Source organism: Nannobrachium achirus (genome assembly GCF_963921795.1).
Source record: "Nannobrachium achirus genome assembly, chromosome: 12".
Classification (NCBI taxonomy): Eukaryota; Metazoa; Chordata; class Actinopteri; order Myctophiformes; family Myctophidae; genus Nannobrachium; species Nannobrachium achirus.
Window position 1 is genome coordinate 48,641,722 of NC_137832.1, and position 22,940 is coordinate 48,664,661.

At 43.5% G+C, this 22,940-nt stretch overlaps 1 protein-coding gene across 1 annotated transcript in view; it reads right to left on the reverse strand.

The window, feature by feature from the left end:
• znrf3 (zinc and ring finger 3) overlaps positions 1 to 22,940 on the reverse strand; it is a gene marked incomplete at its 3' end in the record, with an annotated part of 146,351 nt that overhangs the window by 13,718 nt on the left and 109,693 nt on the right. The window contains exon 3 of the mRNA XM_080738712.1: positions 2,286 to 2,360. Coding sequence (XP_080594838.1) covers positions 2,286 to 2,360 — 75 coding nt within the window. The remainder of the gene's footprint in view (positions 1 to 2,285; positions 2,361 to 22,940) is intronic.

Sequence of the window (22,940 nt, forward strand, 5' to 3'; positions counted from 1 at the left end):
GAGCAACGCGTATTATACCTCTAACAACAAAGACAAAGGCAGTCGAAACACCGAAAGAAAAGAGTGTGTCGAAAATAGGGCTAAAGTGGTTAATGTATGTTTTGTAATGTAATTATGTATATATCGCAAAGTAACTAGTAACTAAAGTTTTCATATACTTGTAAATTTCCTCCAAAATGGAGTGGAGTAGAAGTAAAAAGTATCAGAAATTGGAAGTAAAAGTATCTCAAAATTGTACTTGAGTACAGTCCTTAAGTAAATGTACTTTGCCATTGAGTGCCATTGAGCGGGTTTGTATGGATCATGCCTGGCCTGGGAGGATGAGGTAATGCGATGTTAGCACTCACTACCTGTGCAATTATGAGCTCAACAGAGCAACGGTCACGGTCTAGTGAAAGCCTAAACTCGCATATCCATTTTCAAATCTCTCATGGCACAGCAGCAGCACCCTGCTCTTATGCTTGATTTGATTTATGCCGGCGCGCAACAACTTATAAATCAGGGCTTTTTTTAATACAAGGGAGATACATAAACCTCCATAATGGCAGAAGGAGCCGTCTCAACCCGCAAGGTTTTCTGGGCCGGCACTAAAGATAGAATGATTATGGTTTAGTACTGTACTGTACGTAGCACACAACCAGGCACAAGGGCCAGGAGTCCAGGACGCATGCACTTACAATCCACAACGTGGGCATTTAGCAAACACTCTTGGTCTTAAAGATGGGGTTAGGGATGGGACGATATGAACATTTCATATCACGATTATTGTGGCAAAAGAAATCGCGATTTCTGATTTTTATCACGTTAGTCAAAATCCATTATCCTGGGGCGGAACATTTGCCAACGCGATGCGTTGTGAGCTTGTAGATCGGCTAATTTTTGGCAAAGACATTTGATAGAGAGTGAAAAAAAAACTATCAAGTATGTATAATATAAGTTAATAAGTTCCTTTTACCAATTATAGAGGGTTCAAGTGGTACCGGATATGCAGCTCTGCAAATAAAAGGTGAATTGATCCCAGTGCATGACGGAGGACGATATCACAATATGTTAATCTCCACAATAAGATTATCGTATTGTAGTGTTTTCTATCACGATAAACGATAATATCGCTTATCGTCCCACCCCTAGATGGGATGCCATGATTTATTTCCCCCCCCCCCCCCCCTAAAACATGATGAACGGGTATTATGATTATACAAGAAGGAAGATTTGTTAAAAAGAAAAAAGAAAAAAAAGAGTACAGAAAGTGTTCAAATTAGGTTTTTATGTGGTTACACCCACCAGTTCATTAAGTATGGCTGGTTGTCATGGTGGGTGGTGACCCAGCTGAAGTTAGCCACAGTGTTGGGTGTATGGTAAAAGGGGGAGGGGATGATTATATGACGTCATTAACTCAGTGTTTTTCAGTTGGGCCTTTTGACCACAGATATAAAAAGCTAGATGCCTCGTTCGACTCTGCAGTTCATTGGAGCGATGTGCATCAATTGAGTCCGGACTTCCTCGAAAAACCAAGGGAATGCTGCCAGTCAAGTGACTACTTGCCAATCGCAGCGCGACTTTTCCGGGACTTATCCAAGGACTACAATTCATTTCAACAGAACCAGTTCCGATGTTGCGCGGCTCAGCTGTTCTTACAGGCTGCGTACGTAAAGACCCTCCCCCACCCGCCTCTGATTGGCCTATCAACGTCCATATGTGTGCACACGTGATTCCATTGGTCCCTCGATGCATATGCACCAGAGCCGAAGGAGGCGTCTACCTTTCTATGTCTATGCTTTTGACTCAGCGGCTTTCAGCTTTCAGGAAGGCAAATTCGCACATTATAACCACACCTGGGGGTCTATTAGAGTAAAGTTAACTCCATAGACACATAAAACAAAAAAAGTACAAAACTATGGCACCACCTCTTTAACCAGAGCCACTGAAAAAGTGTTTATTGAACTATAATCCATAAATAGGTAAATGATCACATGCCTAAGAAGAGCACACTGGGATAGCAGGTAAACAATCTAAACACATCTATATAATTCTGAATTAATTTATTCAAAACAATATCAGGTCAGTGGTTCTCAATCTTTGACATTTTTGAAGGTCTCCTCTTAACTATGACAGTGTACAAATGGAACCAATTTGGTTCCAGATACTTTGACTTAAGTAAATATGTCAGTATTTTTTACACCACTGCACTCAGGACTTTGACAGAGTAATGGTGAGGTCTGTGTGTGTGTGTGTGTGTGTGTGTGTGTGTGTGTGTGTGTGTGTGTGTGTGTGTGTGTACTGACCTGGTCGATAGCGTCAGGGTTCTCCGACACATCAAAGATGACGGCCGTGGCGCCCCTCTGCACCGCTCTCTTCGCCTGAAACACACAACCACACACACAAATATTTTACTTTACTGGAGTATATCACATTTTCAGTACTTTTCTTCTACTCCACATCAAATTTATACTTTTATTATTTGAAAACTTGAGCTAGTAGCTTTTTTTTCTTCAAAAATATACATTTGAAAACTTGAAACGGGGAGTATTTTTACCTTTGGTACTTTAAGTACATTTTGATGCCAATGTTTATGGGTTGTAAAACCATATAATATAATCCAGATGAATAATCCAGCTGGTGCAGTATGTATGGTTACACCATAAGCTGCACAAATATACATAGCAGCAGGTATGTGTATATTAGACATGCACACAAGCACACACACACAAGAAGTTTGCTTCCAACATTCAAACTACAAGAACCACTAGAGGGAGTTATGTGACTGTGCCTGAATGGAGCGAGGGAGAGGGAGAGAGAGAGAATGAGAGAGAGACAGATATACAGACAGACAGACAGAGAGACAGACATAGAGACAGACAGACAGAGATAGAGATGAGAGATGGACAGAGAAAGAGAGAGAAGTGGAAGCTGTATTTTTTTTTTCTTTTTTTTTTTGTAAAAGTAGCAAATATCACAACATGAAAATAAGTAAATGTCCTATTTCAATTTGAGCAAAAGTACAATATTATTGGCACCAAAATAATACTTAAAAGTACCAGTAAGACTAAGGGAGATAAGCGACCGGCAGGTCGCATACACAAAATTTAGAAGGCAATGGTAGCTGATTTTATTTTATACTAATACTTCTAATAGTCGCACACGTAAATATCAGATGTACAAGCTCACAACACGTTACATTCAAGACGCTTTGTCAACTTGTAGATCTGATATTTACTATGGACAGTGGACACTAGTCACATGACACCGGCCTCACAACTAAGTATCACTGGGGCTTAAAGGGACAGTTCACCCACAATATGCAGTTTTTTCTATGGATTACTCAACCCATGGAGACTTGAATTCAGGATAGGTCAAAAAGCCAAAAACTTGATGAAACTCTTTGTGTCTCCATAGGAAAAACACTGCTGGTCATCAAATTATTGGCTTAGGAACGCGACAAAAACTAAAACAATATCCATGAATTCAAGTCTCCATGTGGCGAGTAATCGATAGACAAAAACTATCCCTTTAAAGTGAACTATATACCACTTTAAAGTGTACTCGGTTCTTTTCCACTGTGCAGTGCCTGGAGAGAGAGGCCATTGATAAGGCTGACTGAATGATGATGATGAGCACACATGTGTTCCATCTCTGCTGCTCCTAGCTAGTGCATGATGTCACTGCAGTGTAGGCCTAAACATCTGCTGAACATTACACTGATAGCACACACACACACACACACACACACACACACACACACACGCACGCACGCACGCACGCACACACGCGCGCACACACACACACACACACACGCACACGCACCCGCACACACACACACACACACACACACACACACAACAGTTATATTTCTGTAATAGTTTGTGCTGTACAAAGAGCTAATGCAAACAGCCCCCCCCCCCCCACACACACACACACACGAACTTGAGTGATCACGTAAAATGCAGAATTTGAATTGAATCCACTCTGTAAAGTTCTCTGAAAGTTTATCAACAAAGATTTTCAACTTTTTTTCCCTCTCAAAAAAAGGAAAAAGAAAATACATGTATTAACAAATCTTAGGCTTCTTTCATCTACAGAGACGAGAGAGAAAGTTGTGGTACAGAAGTATACTTTTTTTTCTAAGCCTGATTAATGCTCGGGCGACGGTTCTGTGTGCCGAAAATAGCTGATATGAGAGCTTGTAGATCTGCTTTTCTTCCGTGCCGGTATAAATTAAGCATATGGCTTCTGCTTAAAGGCAAGAGATAAAAGGAAGTGCTTGAATCGGCAGAAGACGGGAGTATCAACTCCTCACAGAATCCAAATTCGCTTCCCCTCATCAGAGAGAGAGAAAAGAAGAAAGGTTCAAATCTTTATCTCGGCTCTCTTGCTTTTTTTTCCCTCCCTTCTCCCTGACAACCCCATTCTCTGCCTGCCTTGATTCACTGTGCCCTATTTAGACGAAACGTTTTTTTTGATGTCTGCACTAACATGATGTAAAAGAGCGCGGCTGGGATCATATCCTGGTATTATCAAGTGCCCTTGGGCCCTTGCCAACACTCTTCATGACCAGAAGGAAGGAAAGAGGAGGAGGGGGGGGGGGGGCGACATCAAAGTGACAATGTACAGTGCTGGTGACTCTGTTTCTGAGTGGCTGGAAAGTGTCACCGCTCTAGTCAACAGGCACTTAGCAGAGGAGAGCAGGGACGTGCAGAGAATATTAGAGAGGCAGGGTCTGACATTTCTGAAAAGGGACTTTTGGTGGAAAAATCGAAAATAGCAAACCTCCAAGCTCACAACGCGCCGTGCTGCGACACGTTGTGAGCTTGGAGGTCGGCTATTTTCAGTGCGCAATACCACACTGAACTAAGCATAATCAATACAGGAAATATGGTGTAACGGCATGGATTTCTACACCGAGAGGGCAATTCTTTCAACATAAGATGCTGCATTCAGGTTCAGGAGAGCTTGGACAAGGCAATTCTCTTGAACGATGCCTTCAGGTATGGCATGGAAAGGAGGCATTTGCATTTCTTTCACCATCTAACATATAATTTTCCGAATGTCTGTCTGTCTGTCTGAGTGTCTGTCTGTCTGAAACCGCGTTTCTCCTCAGTGGCTGGAGCAATTGATCTGAAATCGCATCACCATCAGCATATGAACACACCTGACATAACTGTGAAGCCCGTTTGTCACTTTCACAAATCGTATGCTGTATAATTGCATTTTTATGGTGTATCTATATCTATTTAGCCTACAGTACCTTTTGTGACCACACATGTTAAGGGAGGGGCGCTGTTGTTCAGGCCATGCACAATCACACACAAACCCACACACACGGGGGGGGGAGTGTGTGTGTGTGTGCAGGCGGGCAGGCGGGGGGGGGGGGGGGGGGGGGGGTGGTTCTGGCCCTGTTACAGATGTTGTCCAAAATCATGCAGATCGGTACACAGTATCTCTGTAGCCGTTAAATGGAACGGGTATTTCTTACATTGATGCTCCTACATATTAGCATGCAAGCACCAGTTAAAGTTACTTTCCATCCCTCATATACTGTGTGCACAGTGCACATCCCATAATCCACACACTGCACATCATTTCGGAGCTCATATCTTTGAACGGGTAAGGGCTAGTAGTAAAAACTAGTAAAAACATTTATGGTCTGGAAAGGGCAATTTTTACAAATGGATAAAAGGGCAGGGGCTCAAGCCCCCTTTGATGTCTATGTGTGCACGTGCCTGGAGGAGGGAGGGAGAGAGAGAGAGAGAGAGAGAGAGAGAGAGAGAGAGAGAGAGAGAGAGATAGGTGGTATGTGTGGGGGAGGCACAGCTGCGCTTTTCGCAACCACTCATCGGCGTATTCCGGAGTGGCACTCTGTATTTTTGCATTGAGCAATTTTCCTGGAAAACACTTTGCGTGCCTGTTTTGACTGCGTCTTCTGCGTCCAGGAGTGAATGGGAAGAAGTGGGTGCTGTGTCCCTGTCTGTCTCAGGGCTTAATCTATTGCAGCCATCCTCTAATTATAAAGAATGGTCAAAGTAGCTTTTTGAGTTTCCCCTTTCTGTCCAAAGACTACTACTTTCTAACGTGCAGGACTTCCTCTGTTGATCTACTAAAGACCTGGAGGGAACGGAAGAGGTGCTTTTAACATCTCCTGCCTGCGTGTGCACAGATTTATTTTCGGTCCGAGAAACAACAGCACGCTTGTTGTTTGTAGATCGTCCATTTTCACCAAAAACAATATTACATGTTTTCACCTGTAATGACATGCACCAAAATAGGGATCAGTTACAAAAATCTATTTGTGCATGAAATCATCAATAATGTTTTTGGAGCGGTGAAAGCGCTCCCAATGAACAGGTATGTCCGTGGGTGGGTGGCTGGCTGGCTGGGTGGCTGGCTGGCCATGTCCGTAGCCTGGCAATACCTTGAGTGGCCACACACAAAACACTAGTTAAAGGAGGGGCGCTGTTTTGTGCAGGCCAGGCACACTCACCACTCACTCACAGGCACAGTTTACACTCACTCACTCACTCACATAGGGTACAGCTGCTCAAATTCACCGCTCCACTTCGAACCGAGGTTTGATTTTTTATAATCTATGAAATGGATGACAGAGCCATCGCTCTTCATCACCAGAAGGAAGGAAGGGCGGGGGGGGGGGGGGGGGGGGGGATTAGCAGAGCACTGACACTAGGGATGGGACGATATGAAGATTTCACATCACGATTTATTGTGACAAAAGAAATTGCGATTTACGATATTATTATTAAATCCATTATCCTGGGGCGGAAAGTTTGCCCCAAAAATTGCGGATCTACAAGCTCACCACGCGTCACGTCACGATGCGCTGTGAGCTGATTGAAAAAAAAAAACTATCAAGTACGTATATTATAAGTACCTTTTACCAATTATAGAGGGTTTAAAGGAGTAGTTCACCCCCAAAATGACTTTTTTTCTATTGATTAGTCACGCCATGGAGACTAGAGTTCAATAATATTTTTATTTTTGTCGCATTCCTAAGACAAAAATGTGGTAACAATAAATTTGCCCCCATTCGTGCCGGATGGAGACCCGTTTCGAAACGGGTCCCCATCCAGAATCAATGGGGTAAATTTACTCAAATCAAATTTTTGTCTTGGGAATGTGACAAAAACCCCAAAATATTATTGAACTCTACTCTCCATGGCATGAGTAATCAATAGAAAAAAAGTCATTTTGGGGGTGAACTACTCATTTAAATGGTACCGGATATGCAGAATGGCAAATAAAAGGTGAATTGATCCCAGTGCATGACGGAGGACGATATCATGATAATATCAATCTCCACAATACGATTATCGTGAGAGTTTTTTATCAAAATAAACGATAATATCGTTTATCGTCCCATCCCTAACTGACACACCGTCATCAGGTTCAATCATAAGTGCAGGACAGGTGTGGATTAAGTGCAAAATGGTGATTGCGACCGTCAGGTCGCAGTTACTATGACAAGCTCCACCGGCTGTCAGTCTGTCACGTCCCGTCATGTCACATCACACTTTTGCCCTACTCATATCTCCGCCACCGTTGCCCCTATCCATGCCAAACTTTGCACACACACTCCTTGCATGGCGAATCACAACCCCCACCCTTCATTTCTCTCATGGCCCTCTTCTAGTACCACCATCAGGCCGATTTTTGCAAAAGAAATCTTTGGACACTGCTCCTACAGATTTTGGCCTAAAATCACACAAAGTGGTACAAAGTATGTCTAGAGTCATGTCATCAACATGGACCTGTCCCATTTCCCATATTCCCTCCTGATTGGCTACGATTGCCTTCTAAAGTTTATGTATGCGACCTGACGGTCGCTTATCTCCCGATTAGGGAGTCTTACTGGTTAAACACATGAAACGGCGTCACGCGGGGAAACCCATCGAAAAAGGTCCCGCTCGGCGAGAACAGGAAGCTCAGCAAAGAACTACCGTATATAACACGGAGAAACTGATAGAATCTTTTACAATTGTGAATAAAGGCCTTATCGGCCGCTGAAATATTAAACATCCATGCATCATTAATACAAGAGCTTTCAACTTCTCTTTGGTCCGGGCCCCGCTCTACATAAGCTAACATCTCTCTCATACTTGGAAGTTTCCAAAGCAAAGGAAGGGAGGTGAAATTGCAGAATTAGACTTTCTCGCGTGGCGCGTGCCTTAAAATAGACGATCTACAGAGCTCACAAAGCACCACGACGCGGCTGCGGCATGAGCTTGTAGATCCGCTATCCCCCCCATCATCTTTCTGCATTTCCCTCTCACCCAGTTCTCTCTCGGCTGCACACACTGCCTTTGCCAGGGCTTCTAGACCCCCGTTTAATTCAGCGCAAGTCTGCACCTTTGATGTTAGCTCTCCCCGGTTAATAATTAATAGCCCTTGGTAAGACGCTTTGAGAAGAAAGAGATCTCCCCGCTAAAAGAATCTCTACTCGGGCAGGCAGGCGGCGCTCGGCAGTGCAGGGACTTGCCTGACGACAACAAAAAAATGTATCCTACAGGCAAATTGGCTGTCTTAAAAAATGTTGATGCACCTACACACCCCCTCCCTCCCCCCCCTCCCAATCCTCCCAAAAAACCTTGGACACCAAAGGAAGAGGGCAGGGGTGTCGCACCAAATTCGGGGCCCTGGGTAAAAAGGATTCACTGCGGGCCCCCCATGAATGTTCTTCTTCATAGGGGGAGGGGATTTAACCCATTTGGACTGGGAACACATTATTACGCAGAATTGTGCTTTGACTTTTGAAAAATAGCAGATATATAAGCTCACAGCATGGCACCGAGTGCCGCGCTGCGAGCTTGTAGATCTTTTATTTTTGAAAAATCGTGAAAAAGTCTTTGTTACTCAAAGCAAAATTTGCACACATTTTCTCGACTTTTCAAAAATAGCAGATCTACAAGGTCGCAGCGCGGCACTTGGTGCCGTGCTTTGAGCTTGTAGATCTGCTATTTTTCAACAGCTAAAGTATACAGTTATTAAGGCCCCTCCACCTTGGGCCCTAGTAACTCAGTCCCGCTTCCCCCTCCCCCCCTCGTGACGCCCCTGGAAGAGGGTATATGAAAAGACATGAGACTTAAATTGTGAAGCGCTGGGACTTATTTCAATCTTAACGTCTTGTCAGGACTTTTGTCAACAATGTCGACACTGTCAAAGAGGAGCTGTAATAAATAAATAAATAACTGAAATGTGCTGATTCAGTTCTTCTCGGCTCTCAAATTCAGCCTCCCCTCACCCACCCACCGCTCCGTGATAAAACTTTAGAAAATGACGTACACTGCAAACTTTGAATCCAGATAGGTTTTATCCATTTCAAAATGGTTTTCAAGGAGTTGGTTTTGCTCCAGCATTAAAGCAGGACAGAGGATCCGAGGCGCGCGCGCTCACACACACACACACACACACACACACACACACACACACACACACACACACACACACACACACACACACACACACACACACACACACACACACACACACACACACACACACACACACACACACACACACACACACACACACACACACACACACCCCACAATAAATAATTATAAACAATAATAAACAATGGACTGTGGTTGGTTACAAAATGATTGAAATTGTGCATCAATTCCCCTCCCTTCTAAAATCCTGGACCAAAAACAGGAGATCTACAAGCTCACAATACATCATGATGCGATGCAGCCTGAGGTTGTAGATCGCCATGCAAAAATAGCCTACAACGAATAACGATGTATGAAACAGGATTAAGAGGTTAATCAGACTTAAAAAAAAACATGCTCTGTGATTGTTAAAATAAAACCTACAGTACGTGAGCCAGCTGTAGTAATTGAACCTTTTAAACACTACATAAACTTTAGAAGGCAATCGTAGCCAATCAGGAGGGAATATGGGAAATGGGACAGGTCCATGTTGATGACATGACTCTAGACATACTGTGTACCACTTTGTGTGATTTTAGGCCAAAATCTGTAGGAGCAGTGTCCAAAGTATACAAGCGTGTGGGATTCATACAGCAAGCTTGTAGCTCTGCTTTTGTGCAAGTCTTTGAATATTTCTCACCCGATTCTATAAATGTATTCTAAAAAAAGGGTTTTGAAAAATGCATGTTTCTATGTCAGTGGCTCTCAAACGTTTTCATGTCAAGGAATCCTAGAATTATATGTATTTGGCCACCGACCCCCCATCTCAAAATATTATATATAAGGAACCCCCCAGAAGCAAATATTAGTAAAACAAAGAGCTCGGTCGGTAGAGCTCAGCCGCTGGTTACTCCTGCAGGCCTCAGAGGATCCTACGGGATTCGTCGATGCTTATCCTTGCTTAGCCTTCTATTAAGGTAAATCAATGATATCTATAATACTGCTGAGATATAGCCTAGTACAGGGTTCTTCAACGTTTTCAGGCCAAGGACCCCTTAGTTGAGAGAGAGATGTAGCAGGGACCCCCACAACCGGATCATAGATGCCATATAGTTTCATTGTTTGACTACACAATCATCAGTGTATTTTGGATTCATGTCAATTTGTGTTTTCAGATATTTAACCACTTGAACCGTCAATAATTAATAAACTTGACCTTTCACTCTGCAGTCTGCTCTTTTTCCCCTCTACACCAAAGCTCTTTTCCAAAAATAGCCGATCTACAAGTAGTAGTAGGCCAATCAGAGGCAGGTGGGGCAGGCCTTTTTTGTAAACCGTCCCAGGGTGCGTTCGGATATAGGCACCGAGTGCACTGGTGTGCTCTCTGGTCGTTCGTTTATTTCGAACACACCCTAGATTCTGGCGTGTCCCGGAAAAAAGACGCGCTGTGATTGGCCAGTAGTCACTTTGAGTGGCGTTTTTTAGTTTTTTTTTTACAGGTCGCTCCAATGAACTGCAGCGGCCAATGAGCTATCTAGGTTTTTATATCTATGGCTCAAACCCCTCCTATGCTGGCTTGGGAGGCATGAGAATGAGGCTGCAATCTTCCTGAGTGGACATAAAACCACAGCAAGCAAAGCACCGAGGACCCAGTCTAGACAAGAGAGGACACAGGAAAAGGAAAGCTATGTTTAGTGTCCCTAAGAAAGCCTGCCAGCTTGTAAGATTTGAGGGGAGAGGAAATTTCACTCGTCTGGAAAAAAAAAGAAGAAGAGGAGAGCGCTCTCTGCCCCCCCAAAAGGACTGCGGTGCTCGCTCGCTCAAAAGGCATCAGTCACACGGGCGCTGCTTGGGCCATGTCTTCATTTCGGATGCATATGCGTTCCTTTTGTATGGATTTTTCACAAAATATGAAATCACAATATCACAAAATCAAGATAATTGAACTCCAGTAAATCCCCCACCACCCTGCTCCCTTTACCAACCTTTCATCATCCCATCCCTTCATGCACATGCGCTCTTAAACATGTGGCCGTGTGTGTGTGTGTGTGTGTGTGCGCGCGTGCGTGCGTGCGTGTCAGCGACCCGGCATACACAATCAAAAATAACCATGTGTTAAGAAAAGGGAGAAACGTGCACTACTGTACTGTGTGACACACACACACACACACACACACACACACACACACACACACACACACACACACACACACACACACACACACACACACACACACACACACACACACACACACACACACACACACACACACACACACACACACACACACACACACACACACACGCGACGTGCGCCTACTTCAGCAAGCACTCACTAGTCCTACACTGTCAAATCTGGAGTGTTGTTAACTTAACTCTGGGATTGTACAAAAATGGTGTGCAATCCCGGCGTTAAATGAACACCGAGTCTTTTTTAACTGTGTCCTTTCCTGAATCTCTTCTGCATTTTTCACTTTTTCCTAACTTTGGTCTCCTCCACCGCCCTCTTTTCTCTGAGCTCCTCCTGCTCTCCTTTCCCTCTCTCTCTCTCTCTCTCTCTCTCTCTCTCTCCGCACTGCTATAATTAAGGCAATTAACTCTTCAGAAGGCTCTCCTCTGCTATTATGCCGTAATTTCATGTTGCCTCCTGGCTCTACGGTTTATTAAAAGATAAAGGCATACTTTTCTCCCATGGATTTTCTTATATGTGGTTGCCTTCTCTCTTTTCTTTTTTTCCCCCCTCTTCTTTCTCCTTCTCCCACCCTCCTCCTCCTCCTCTCTTCAGAGTATATATGGCGTGTTGTGTTGTGTGCCAGGACATTATTTGCATTCAACTCAAAGAAAATAAAGAAAATACAGTATGTGACGTGGCTGTGTGTGTGTGCGCGGCGTCCGCTTTGAGGGAACTGGGCGCTTCTCTGGGCGATGAAAAGGAAGAAGAAGCACTGGTTGAAAAACATCTCTTTCGCAGAGGCCTGTACTCTCATGCTTCTGTCATAACGAACTTATGCCGCCTCTGCTGTCGGGTAGAAACCAGCTAACTCCAAAATGTTTCAGGAAATGAAAAAACTAAGGCTCAAGTGGAGTTGGGAGGTTTTGTCCATCATTGGTAAGAACAGCTGAATGGACCTCCAAGCTCACGATGAGGTCCAAAGGGTGTGGATCCTGGAGTTAGCAAAACCAAACATGCAGTACTCCTGGTCTCTATACTGCGTTTACAAAATCGTGGGATTATTACAAAATATATATATATCTGAAGCATCATCTAAGCCAGTGGTTCTCAACCTTTCCAGGCCACGACCCCCAAAATAATCATATTTTAACTGAGGACCCCTCCACCCTGACGAGCACTAAGAGTTGAGGCATTAAATTTCATATAACACGGCCCTATTGTGAAAATAGCAGATCTACATGCTCACAACGCCTCGCGTTGCAAGGCGTTGTGAGCATGTGGATCAGCTGTTTTCACCTTTTCTGCCTCTAATGTTTGACAATTTGGCCATTGTTTAATTTGTCATTTTAGAGGTATTAAAAAGTCCTTAAATGTTCACTTTAGAAATGTGCATATACCTCTATATACACTTAACATTTTATGTTGTTTTTTTTTACTGTTGAGTGAGAAAACAATGTTGAACATTACGTTAATCATCTGGAGACCCCCCTAAAATAATTTGGGTCCCGACCCACATGTTGGGAACCACTGATCTAAGCCGTGGTGGTGAATATTCCAAGAAGCAGCTGCGCTTCTTTTGTCAAGGATGCAGAGCTACAGTACAGTGGCAGCACATTGCTTCACACATCACACCCATGATGGTTCCATGGTGTTTGACAGAGTGTGATCTCTCAACCTGCTTTGATGTGACACTGCGGACGTAATCATAATGGTCAGAGTAAGACAGCGTAGGGCGGAGCCACGTGAAATCAACATCACCATTCTTTCAAACTTTTGCCTCGATTTACGTCTAGTGAACAGGTTATTCGAGATCTTTGAGAATATAGGAGATCTACAAGCTCACAACACCCACATGCGACACGCAGTGAGCCCCTGTCAGGTGATAAGAAGCGGCCTGCTTACTCCTCATGCATTGAAGGAAGCATGAGCTCAGTTCGGGGCTCTCCCCAGGTTGGCAGAGGGAGAGCAGCGCCCAGGATTACAGCTTAGGCAATTCAATGGCAATGGGTGAAAAAAGTGGGGGGTTACAAAATCGTGGGATAAAAAAATAACACAAAAAGTCACAAAAAAGGGAAAAATAAAAAATAAAAATAAGAAAAATCCGGATTGATTCGTTGATATATAAGAATTTAAATATATAAAAAGTTATTGGTTCTACATATTATTATTTTTTAAATACATGTTGGGTTAATTGACTACAGCCTTATAGTGAGAGCAGGTAATCAGTAGGTTGTTATCTGTTCACCTGCCACGTTCTCACAGACAGTCTTTCTAAGGACACACACTGTGAACTCAGATGGCCCGCGTTCAGCACTGGTGGAAAACGTACTTGCAATGCTGCAATGTAGAAATACTATCTCTGTTACAGGTAAAAGTCCGGAATTCTAAATTTACTTGAGTAAAAGTACAAGTAAAAGTATTGGAAAGTGTACAGTAGTACAAGTCCAGTACGTAAGTAAATGTACTTAGTTACTTTCCACCCCTGGCATTCAGTGCTTCTCAAAGTACAGCATCGACATCATTTAAACCATCTTTAACCCATTAAAAGCGGGAAAGCAGCCTGCCGTGTCATTCTAGATTTTAGCATTGGCTATTTATGAAGCACAAGGTAAATCCAGTGAGTCACTGGCAGTGCACAGCTAAGTGACGTCACCTTTATGCAGCTTCCTAATTGGCTAAAAGCAGTTTTTGCTGCTTCCTCATTGGATAAAAGTTATGTATGACCTATGGTGACGTATGCCCACAACATCCTCATTGGCTAAATGTTACTCAAAAACTCCAGATGATTGATCAAACTTCACATGACATTTTTGTTGCTCCCTCATTGGCTAAAATATACTCTATGACGTTTTTGCTTCTTCCCCACTGCCACAGGCTAAAAGTTGCCCCATTGACTTGAATGGGATAATTCAAAAACAGCAATCACACTTGCAATTTCCCAGAATTGCATCTTTCTAGTTCTATTCATAATTATTTTCTTGTTTTTAAATTAACCCTGGGGATGTCTGTGTGGGGGTTGAGCAGCCTTCTGGATCTCCTCTCCATCCATAGAAACAGCCCATTAACCCAATGTAAATACACAGGGGGAAGAATCACTTGAACCACTCCAGTCAGCTCAGCAACGGCCATCAATACAAAACGGCACACAGTAAAAAAAAAAATCATCCATTCCTAACTTTTTTAATTTGAATCCTGAAAAGTAACAGTTTTGGACATCCGAGGTCTCCAACCGACATTTTCCAAGACATTTGATTCATTCCAAATGATTAATTCCAGTTAATTTCCTTTTTTGAGTGGTGGTAAACCGCTCCTAAGAGTGGCTGTGCGTGTGTCTGTAGCCACTTTTCCTCAGCGTTTTGCCATAGCAATGTGTTTTCCTCAGCGTTTTGCCATAGCAATATGTGTGTGTGCGTAGCCATATTACATCATATTACATCACCAATTATCTGTAGCCACTATCTGTAGCCACTTTTCCTCAGCGTTTTGTCATAGCAATGTGTTTTCCTCAGCGTTTTGCCATAGCAATATGTGTGTGTGCGTAGCCATATTACATCATATTACATCACCAAATTCCAAAATATTTCCAGGAATTTCATGACCGTAGGAACCCTGGTTAATGTAAAAAACAAAAACATAAAAAGGAATAAGAAAACAAAAAAGTTTTGGTGGGCCCTCTGAGGACCTCCTAGGGGTCCCCGGGCCCCCTGTTGAAGACCCGTGGTTGAAGTGGTTAACAGCAGTTCCTGGTTCAGCAACAACTGACAGCCCTTCACCGTGTGTGACTGTGAATGGCGTGCATGAATGGCTGCCTCATTAACAGGAGTTACCATCCCATAGCCCAGAGGGACGGTCACATTGTGATTGGAACCACATATTCTGAAGGCAGCAGCAGAGCACAGTGACAGAGATGTCCTTGTCTTGTTTAGACAGCATGTGCTCTATCTCTCTCTGGTCAACTCTAGTTCAGTTTTTTTGGAGCGGTGCAAACCGCTTCCCAAGTTTGACTTAGTGTGTAGTCATGTCCCCATGTCCCTATGGGGCTGTTAAGTATGACATCATTTTGTAGGCAGAGGAGAATTTCTGCCCCCAGTTTCCGTGAATCTTTTTACTATTTTTACTATTTACACATTTTTCTTCTCTTTGTTGTTGAAAGGAAAGTGTTAGAATTATACTTTAGTCGTTATTTTTGTCTCGGATCTGTTGAAAATAGCGAGGGACAGAAAATGATCTGGGGGCAGATTCTCCTTTGCCTACAAAATGATGTCACGGCTTAAAAGCCCCCTGGGTCCCCCAGGGGTCTGCACTCGGCCCTGTCCTATATTTCCAATGTTTGTAAAAAATGTTTTGCTAAGCTGTGCGAGAATACATGAAAAACAAGAGCCTGACAACGAACAACAAGCCAATCACAGAAGAGCGTCCGTCCCCTCTGGGCTATGGGAGCCAGACTCCAGCAGACAAAAGGCATGACCAAGTTTCATCCGGATCTGTGGAATCCTGGCAGAGCAGGTGACGAGACTCCAGCCAAAGCAGAGCGGAGACAACAAGTTCAGTCTGCTCCGCTCCACATCTTACAAGCACTGCTGCTAAGTATCCAAGTACATTTACTGTAGTACTGTACCTATAAGTACAATTCTTAGGTATTTGTGCTTTACTTGAGAATTTCCCATTTCCAATACTTTTAGTTCCACTCCACTACATTTCGGATCCAAATAATGGATCCGATTACTCCACGACAATTATTTGAAAACTTTTGCACCCTAACTTGTACACAAGGTGTTGGTAAACATTCAGCTTCAGGGGCCAAACAGTCAAGAAGTGTTCAGAGGAATGAGGTTACCGATTTAGCACGCACACGCATCCGTACACACACGCGTGCGCGCACGCGCACACACACACACACACCTCTGTGGCCCCTGGGAAGTACACACTAAAAACTCATGGGTCATTTCTTGACCCAAATCATGGGTCATTTGTGTTAGGTCACATTTCTGGGTCATTTCTCAGAGCCACAACCCTTCCTTGAGTTATTGGGATATTATTTTGACCCAATTCCAGGGTTGTTCGAGTTAGGTAATATTTATCTGGGGGTGACCCGTTTTTGGGGTTAGTGGTAACCCCTATACTTGGGTCAGTTGTCTAGCTTTGGGCCAATCAGGGGACAGGCACCATAAACCTGTTTGCAAAGCATGCTGGGGAAAGCATTTTTCTAGGTTTCCAGAGACATTTTCTAAGCTGTTGGGAGCTAAAAATGCTAAATATGTCATATCCATGTGTCTGTCTCGGCAAGCTGTCTGTCATATGTCTGAATTTGATTTGTCAATATTTGAGCCTAAACCCTAACCGTAAGTGCTTGGCTGCTAGCTTAGGGTTGAGCTCCCTCCCCAACAGCTTGTCTGAAAGAGAAGAACTCATAGTAATTCTGAGATTATTTTTGTGTATCTTCTCTAAACTATTCTGACTATAGTATTATCAACATTGTTGCATAATATATTGTATGCACTTTTATGTTGATATTACCAATCTTCGAACAAATCATCTGAGAAGAAACCCTGAAACATTTCTGATGTTATGTTAATGACAGATAATATTGACATTGTCATTCTAAAGACCATGCATATGTAGGTTGTATTCATTTAGCCCACTCAACCCCAAAACTTGGGTCATATTGACTACAATCTTGGGTCATTTTAAACAAATAATTTGGTTATTTATTTGACCCAATTTATGGGTCAATATTCATAACCAAATTTCTTGAGTTAAAATAACCAAACCTGGCATTGGTCCCTATTTGACCCGTGAGTTGGATCAAAAATGACCCAAGTTGAGTTGTTTTTGACCCAGCAGTTTTTAGAGTGTAGTGCAGAATTAATGGTGTGTAAGCAGCCAGGCTACAGGGCCCACAGGTTAACACTGTGGTACATACAACACACACACACACACACACACACACACACACACACACACACACACACACACACACACACACACACACACACACACACACACACACACACACACACACACACACACACACACACACACACACACACACACACACACACACACACACACACACAGTGGTGGGAAAAGTCCTCACCAAAAAGTACCAAAAGTATTAAGTATTAAACTCCTTTGAAAACAGCGGATGTACAAGCTTGTAGATCGGCTATTTTCAAAGGGTCGAAATGTTTATAACAATCGTCTATTTTAAAAAATGGTCGAAATGTAGAGAATATTCCAAATCTACGAATTAACTAGCAACTAAAGTTTTCTAATAATTGTAGTATTTTAGTACACGTCATTAGTTACTTTACACCACGGCACACACAAACCACACACCCTGCGTCGCACTGTGAGATTCGTGGGCAATGGTGGACACTGGACAGCAATGAAGTACATGAGTACTGTACTTGAGTACATTCCTTTTAGGACAGATAGATACAGTAGATACCTTTATTATCCCATGGGGGAAATTCAGTCGCCCAGAGGCGACACAGATCTGCCCCTTTGACTGAACTTATCAACATGTCACAGAGTAGTAAAATTTCGAGACGAGTATCCATACTTTTGACTCGAGTATACTGAGAGGGGGGGTCGACGAGTAATTTTGTCCACCACTGTTTCGTGGGTAAAACTGTTACCGGACCAAACCCAAGCCCCAGGGAACGAATGAGGAGGGAGGGAGGGAGGGGGTGGGTGGAGAGAAACAGAGACGCGAATGGGAGACAGACGACAAACGAGAAAGAAAAGCGAGAGAGAGAGAGAGAGAGAGAGAGAGAGAGAGAGAGAGAGAGAGAGGGGGAGAGAGAGAGAGAGAGAGAGGAGGGGGGGACGAGGGAAAAGAGAGAGGGATGACCTCACCACTAGACAAAAGGGAGAAGGCCCGCCCCAGGTACGCTGAACCGCGGGCCTCTGACACCGAGCTGTACATCGTGTACGTGACCATGCAGCGTGTGCACACCCATGCCAACCTGCTCCGTTCTGCTGCCATACAGTTCACTCTCTGTGGAGAGGAGGAGAAACCATGGGTTCCCATGGCTACGGCCTCTTTTCCCAACGTTTTTTTTTTCTTTTTTTTTTGTCTTCTACATCAGGGGTTCTCAAACTTTTTTGTCTCAGGGCACCCCATAAATATTTTTTTAATCCGAGGCACCCCTACAGTATAATTATCACTCCCAGCACTTATAGCATATCGTCGTTGTCGGGTGGAAACCTTGTATATCCAAAACCGTTCGTTTTGTATTTATCATCTATAAAAATGTACTAAACAAGTGAAAACAGCAGATCTACAAGCACACAAGTGTGCTTGTAGATCAGCTGTTTTCACTAGTTTTGTGCGACAGTCTTGTATGATGAAGCAGGGCTTTGCTTTACCAAAAGACATACACATTTGAAACTTGGAGATACGAGGTTTCTGCCCGACAGTGACGATATTTTAGTGATTATGTTGCGAGGAAAACGTTGAGATAATAGCCATTTTGGTTAGAACTGACTGAAAATAACTTTGTACTTCAAGTTTAAAATGATACTAAATATTTTTTCAAGTGTCCAAATAAATTCCAAATATTATCAAATTATCTCGCGGCACCCCTGGACTGCCGTCACCCCAGGGTGCCCCGTCACCCACTTTGAAAACCCCTGTTCTAAATCCTAAACAGACACACAAGTTTCTATACCGGCAATGCTCAAACCTTTTCAGGTCAAGGACCCCCAGAATAACATGTATTTGTCCGTGGCACTCGGTGCCGCGCTAAGAGCTTGTATATCTGCCATTTTTGAATAGTATAGAAAATGAGTATCCACAACTTTCCCACGTCCCGTCGTGCATTGCGCAGAAGGTGTGCGGCAGTTTCCGGCATCGCAGCCGAGAATGATCTACAAGCTCACACCGGTTGCATCTGCGGCGCGACGTGAGCTTGTATGTCTGCTGTTAACCGGAAGTGTCCCACAGATAATGCTACAGTAAATTCTCGTGGAAACGGGTGGATTGAAAATTATGGTTAAAGTGGTTACGTGACACAGATGCGTTCCTGGTCTTAATGGGTTAAACCAATCCGTCCATATTATTCTGGACGTTAGCCAAAGAAATTACAGATCTTGTAGATCAGTTATTTTCGAACCATCTTCATACCAAAGCCCACTTTACTATGAAACCCGGCAGATCCTGTCCGTCCGTGAGTGACGCCTCAATGTCTATAGCTGACCCTTTGTGACATCACATTGTTGACTCAATGACCTGATGTCATCAATATTAAGCTCATATTTGGCAATGCCCATATATGGACAATCCATATGGCCAAGGCAGGATTCATTTGCAAATCTAGACTGCTGATTATCATCACCTGGATATCCATAGAGATCACGACACTGACCTCATCAAACCCAGGATATCCATACATGGAGATGACTGGATCATCTCTTGGATCTCCATATATGGAGCTGACCTCTACATCTGATTCCCAGATGATTCCCTGTTAGGCCAACCACACTAATAGAATCCCTTTCAGACGCATCAATATTAATCTGGGAATACCCATACAATAGAATCCCTTTTATGCTCTCCGTCATTTAGCAGGGGACCACCTGAAACCCCCTCAAGGATCACTGGTTGAAAACCACTATTGCAGATCAAGGCTATTTTTATTTTTATTTTTTTGCAAAGAGGATCTGTTTTTATTATATATATATATATATTTATTTATTTTTTGGCTAATGGACATAACTGCTGCATACAGTAGTTAAAATCACACCTGTGCAAAGTGAGCTGTGCTCACTTCACATGGTATCAAACATGACACAGGTAATAACTCCTTGTATGGGCCGTTCTGTCCGTGATATCAGTTATCTCCATACAGATGTGCCATTTCAAAACGTACATGTTCTGCCATTGGCAAGACAGTAGGCTCTCAGGAGATTCACAGAACATTGAGGTATTTTGCTACCTTCTCTGACTTAGAAGTTGTACCTATGAAGGTGGATTCTGCTTTTCAATGGGAATGGATTGGTCTCTTGCCATTTGTGAGTTTCTGCAAAGTACATGAAGACAAAACAGAAACTTGCTCAAAAAATGCAAGGTTCATGACACAGACATCTGTGGTATTTCTTATAGAGGTTACGGCAGGGTTCTTTGTTAATCATGGCTGCTAGTTCCCTCCCGATGTCATCTGCGACTGACTTCTCCAGACCGTACTGAAGAACCGCTAGCTTGCATAACACCTTGAGACCAGGACTTAGGTCTAAGGCGTACATGTCCTCAACCCGGCCGCCTCTAATTCCTCCAAAGAAGAAGACACGATCTCCCACCATGGCACTGTGCAAATGGTATGCACACGGGCCTTTACCCTTGGGCTTTAACATCTTCCAGGAGGAGGTCTCTGAATGTAATTTCCACAGATCATTGTACAAACCACCAAGTATGTACAGCTCTCCATTGTAGGCAAAGGCTGAGTGTCCGGCTGAGTGTCCATGAAGATGTGAAGTCAAGCTCTGCCAGCAGCTGGTCTCTTTGTCAAATGTGCTGATGTTGTTGTTCATCGACCGGCCCCCGAATACAAACATCTTCTTCCTGATGACGGTGGCAGAGTGATTCCTTGTACAAGGTGGCGGAGTACCTTTGGTCTTCACTAAAGACCAGAACATTTTGGCGGTGTCCAACTTGTACATGGAATTTGTGGAATTCAATCCTCCAAAGATGTACATGTCCTTCCCCCAGACACAGGCCGAGTGTCCCACCCTGGGCATTGGAATATCCCCACAAACATGAAACTCCAACCATCTGTGGGTGTCCACATCAAATGCAGAGATATAATCCATCTGGCGATGCACACTCCAGAGATAGATAACATGGTCTATCAGCACAGCTGTGTGGCCACATTTCAAGCTGCGTGGAACTGGCACTACTTGCTCAGTTTGTCCAGTTGTCTCTAGGGACAACATCTCATCTATGAGACGAACTTCTTCAGCCTCATCATTGCCTTGCTCAATTTGATCAACTATCTGTTGGGCCAACGTCAGCCAGGGATCTTCTTTATCCTCATCGCCTTGCTCGATTCGTCCAGTTGTCTGTGGTGCCAACGTCTTCCAGCACAAAGACACTGTGTCGAAGATGTGCACGTGCATCAAGTCACACAGGTCGTCCTCATCGGATGAGGTGTCCAAAGGGCTGGACCACAGGCCTGACACTGCTCCAAAGCAGTACACCTTGTGCCCTACTGTTACAACAGCACCATATAATCTACAGCTAAATGAATGCATTTTCTCCTGATGTAAAGTCCAGTGCAACATTTCAAACACCAAAATGGTAAAATACCAAACAACACACGTATTTAAGGTTCCTGAGAATAAGAGTCTTGGCCATGGTTTCTGCACTGATAATTTATATAATTCAGCTGTGTTTGTCCTTTTCATCATGATGAGGTCATATGTCGGCCATGCCCAAATATAGATTCTACAGGTCAGCTATGCCTCAGTAAATGGTGTCTCTAATGTTGTGTTTTGATTGCACAAATGCAGGTTTTACCTGCATTTTGCATGTGTTTCCATAAGGGCAAAGTTCTTAGCCAGACGGCTCCCAGTGACCAGTGTCAGGGACTTGGCATGATAGTCAACAATGTTATGTGTATGTCAAAACATACCCATATATGGGTATTACCAAATATGGGCATTCCAGGATATGTCCTTAATATTGATAACATTGGGACAGGGATCTCCATATATGGGCATAAAACATATGTTAATTACTAAAGCCAAGCTGTTCCTTGGCAAGTTAAGGCCTTGTTTTGATGCCTAGGGATCTCCATGTGGGCATAAGTACCCTAACAGGGCATCATCTGGGAATGCCCATATGGACAATGTATTTATGGATATATATAGGCTGGGACTTTAACTGATTAATTGCGATTAATTAATTACAGAAAATTAACGCGATTAAAAAACTTTGGGCACTTTGGGGAAATGTGTGCGTACTCTATTAAAAAGGCATTTCCCTCCCTTCGGGGGAGAGTAGCGCAAGGTGCTGCTGTCCTGGTCACTGTGTGTGAAAGGCTTCTTCAAGACGTGTGCGATGATGTCAGACTGAAAGCAGAGAAGAGCGCAGCGCTGCCCCCTCTGGGAGGACGGAAGCTCCGCGCCACAATGTGACACGTTATTTTTAAGGACGGGAACCCCTGAACTATTATTTCATGCTTTAACTAGTAAAAAATAGCTGAAATATAAGCTCAGCGTGCCGCGTTGCAAGCTTGTAGATCTGCTATTTTTGAAAAATCGTGTAATTCTTCAGCAAATCTTTGAATATATCTTTTTAAAAGCGAACATTCGTAACTCAAATATTTGCTTCTGGGGGGTCCCTGGAAGTAAATATTTTGAGATGGGGGGGGGGGGGGGTCCGC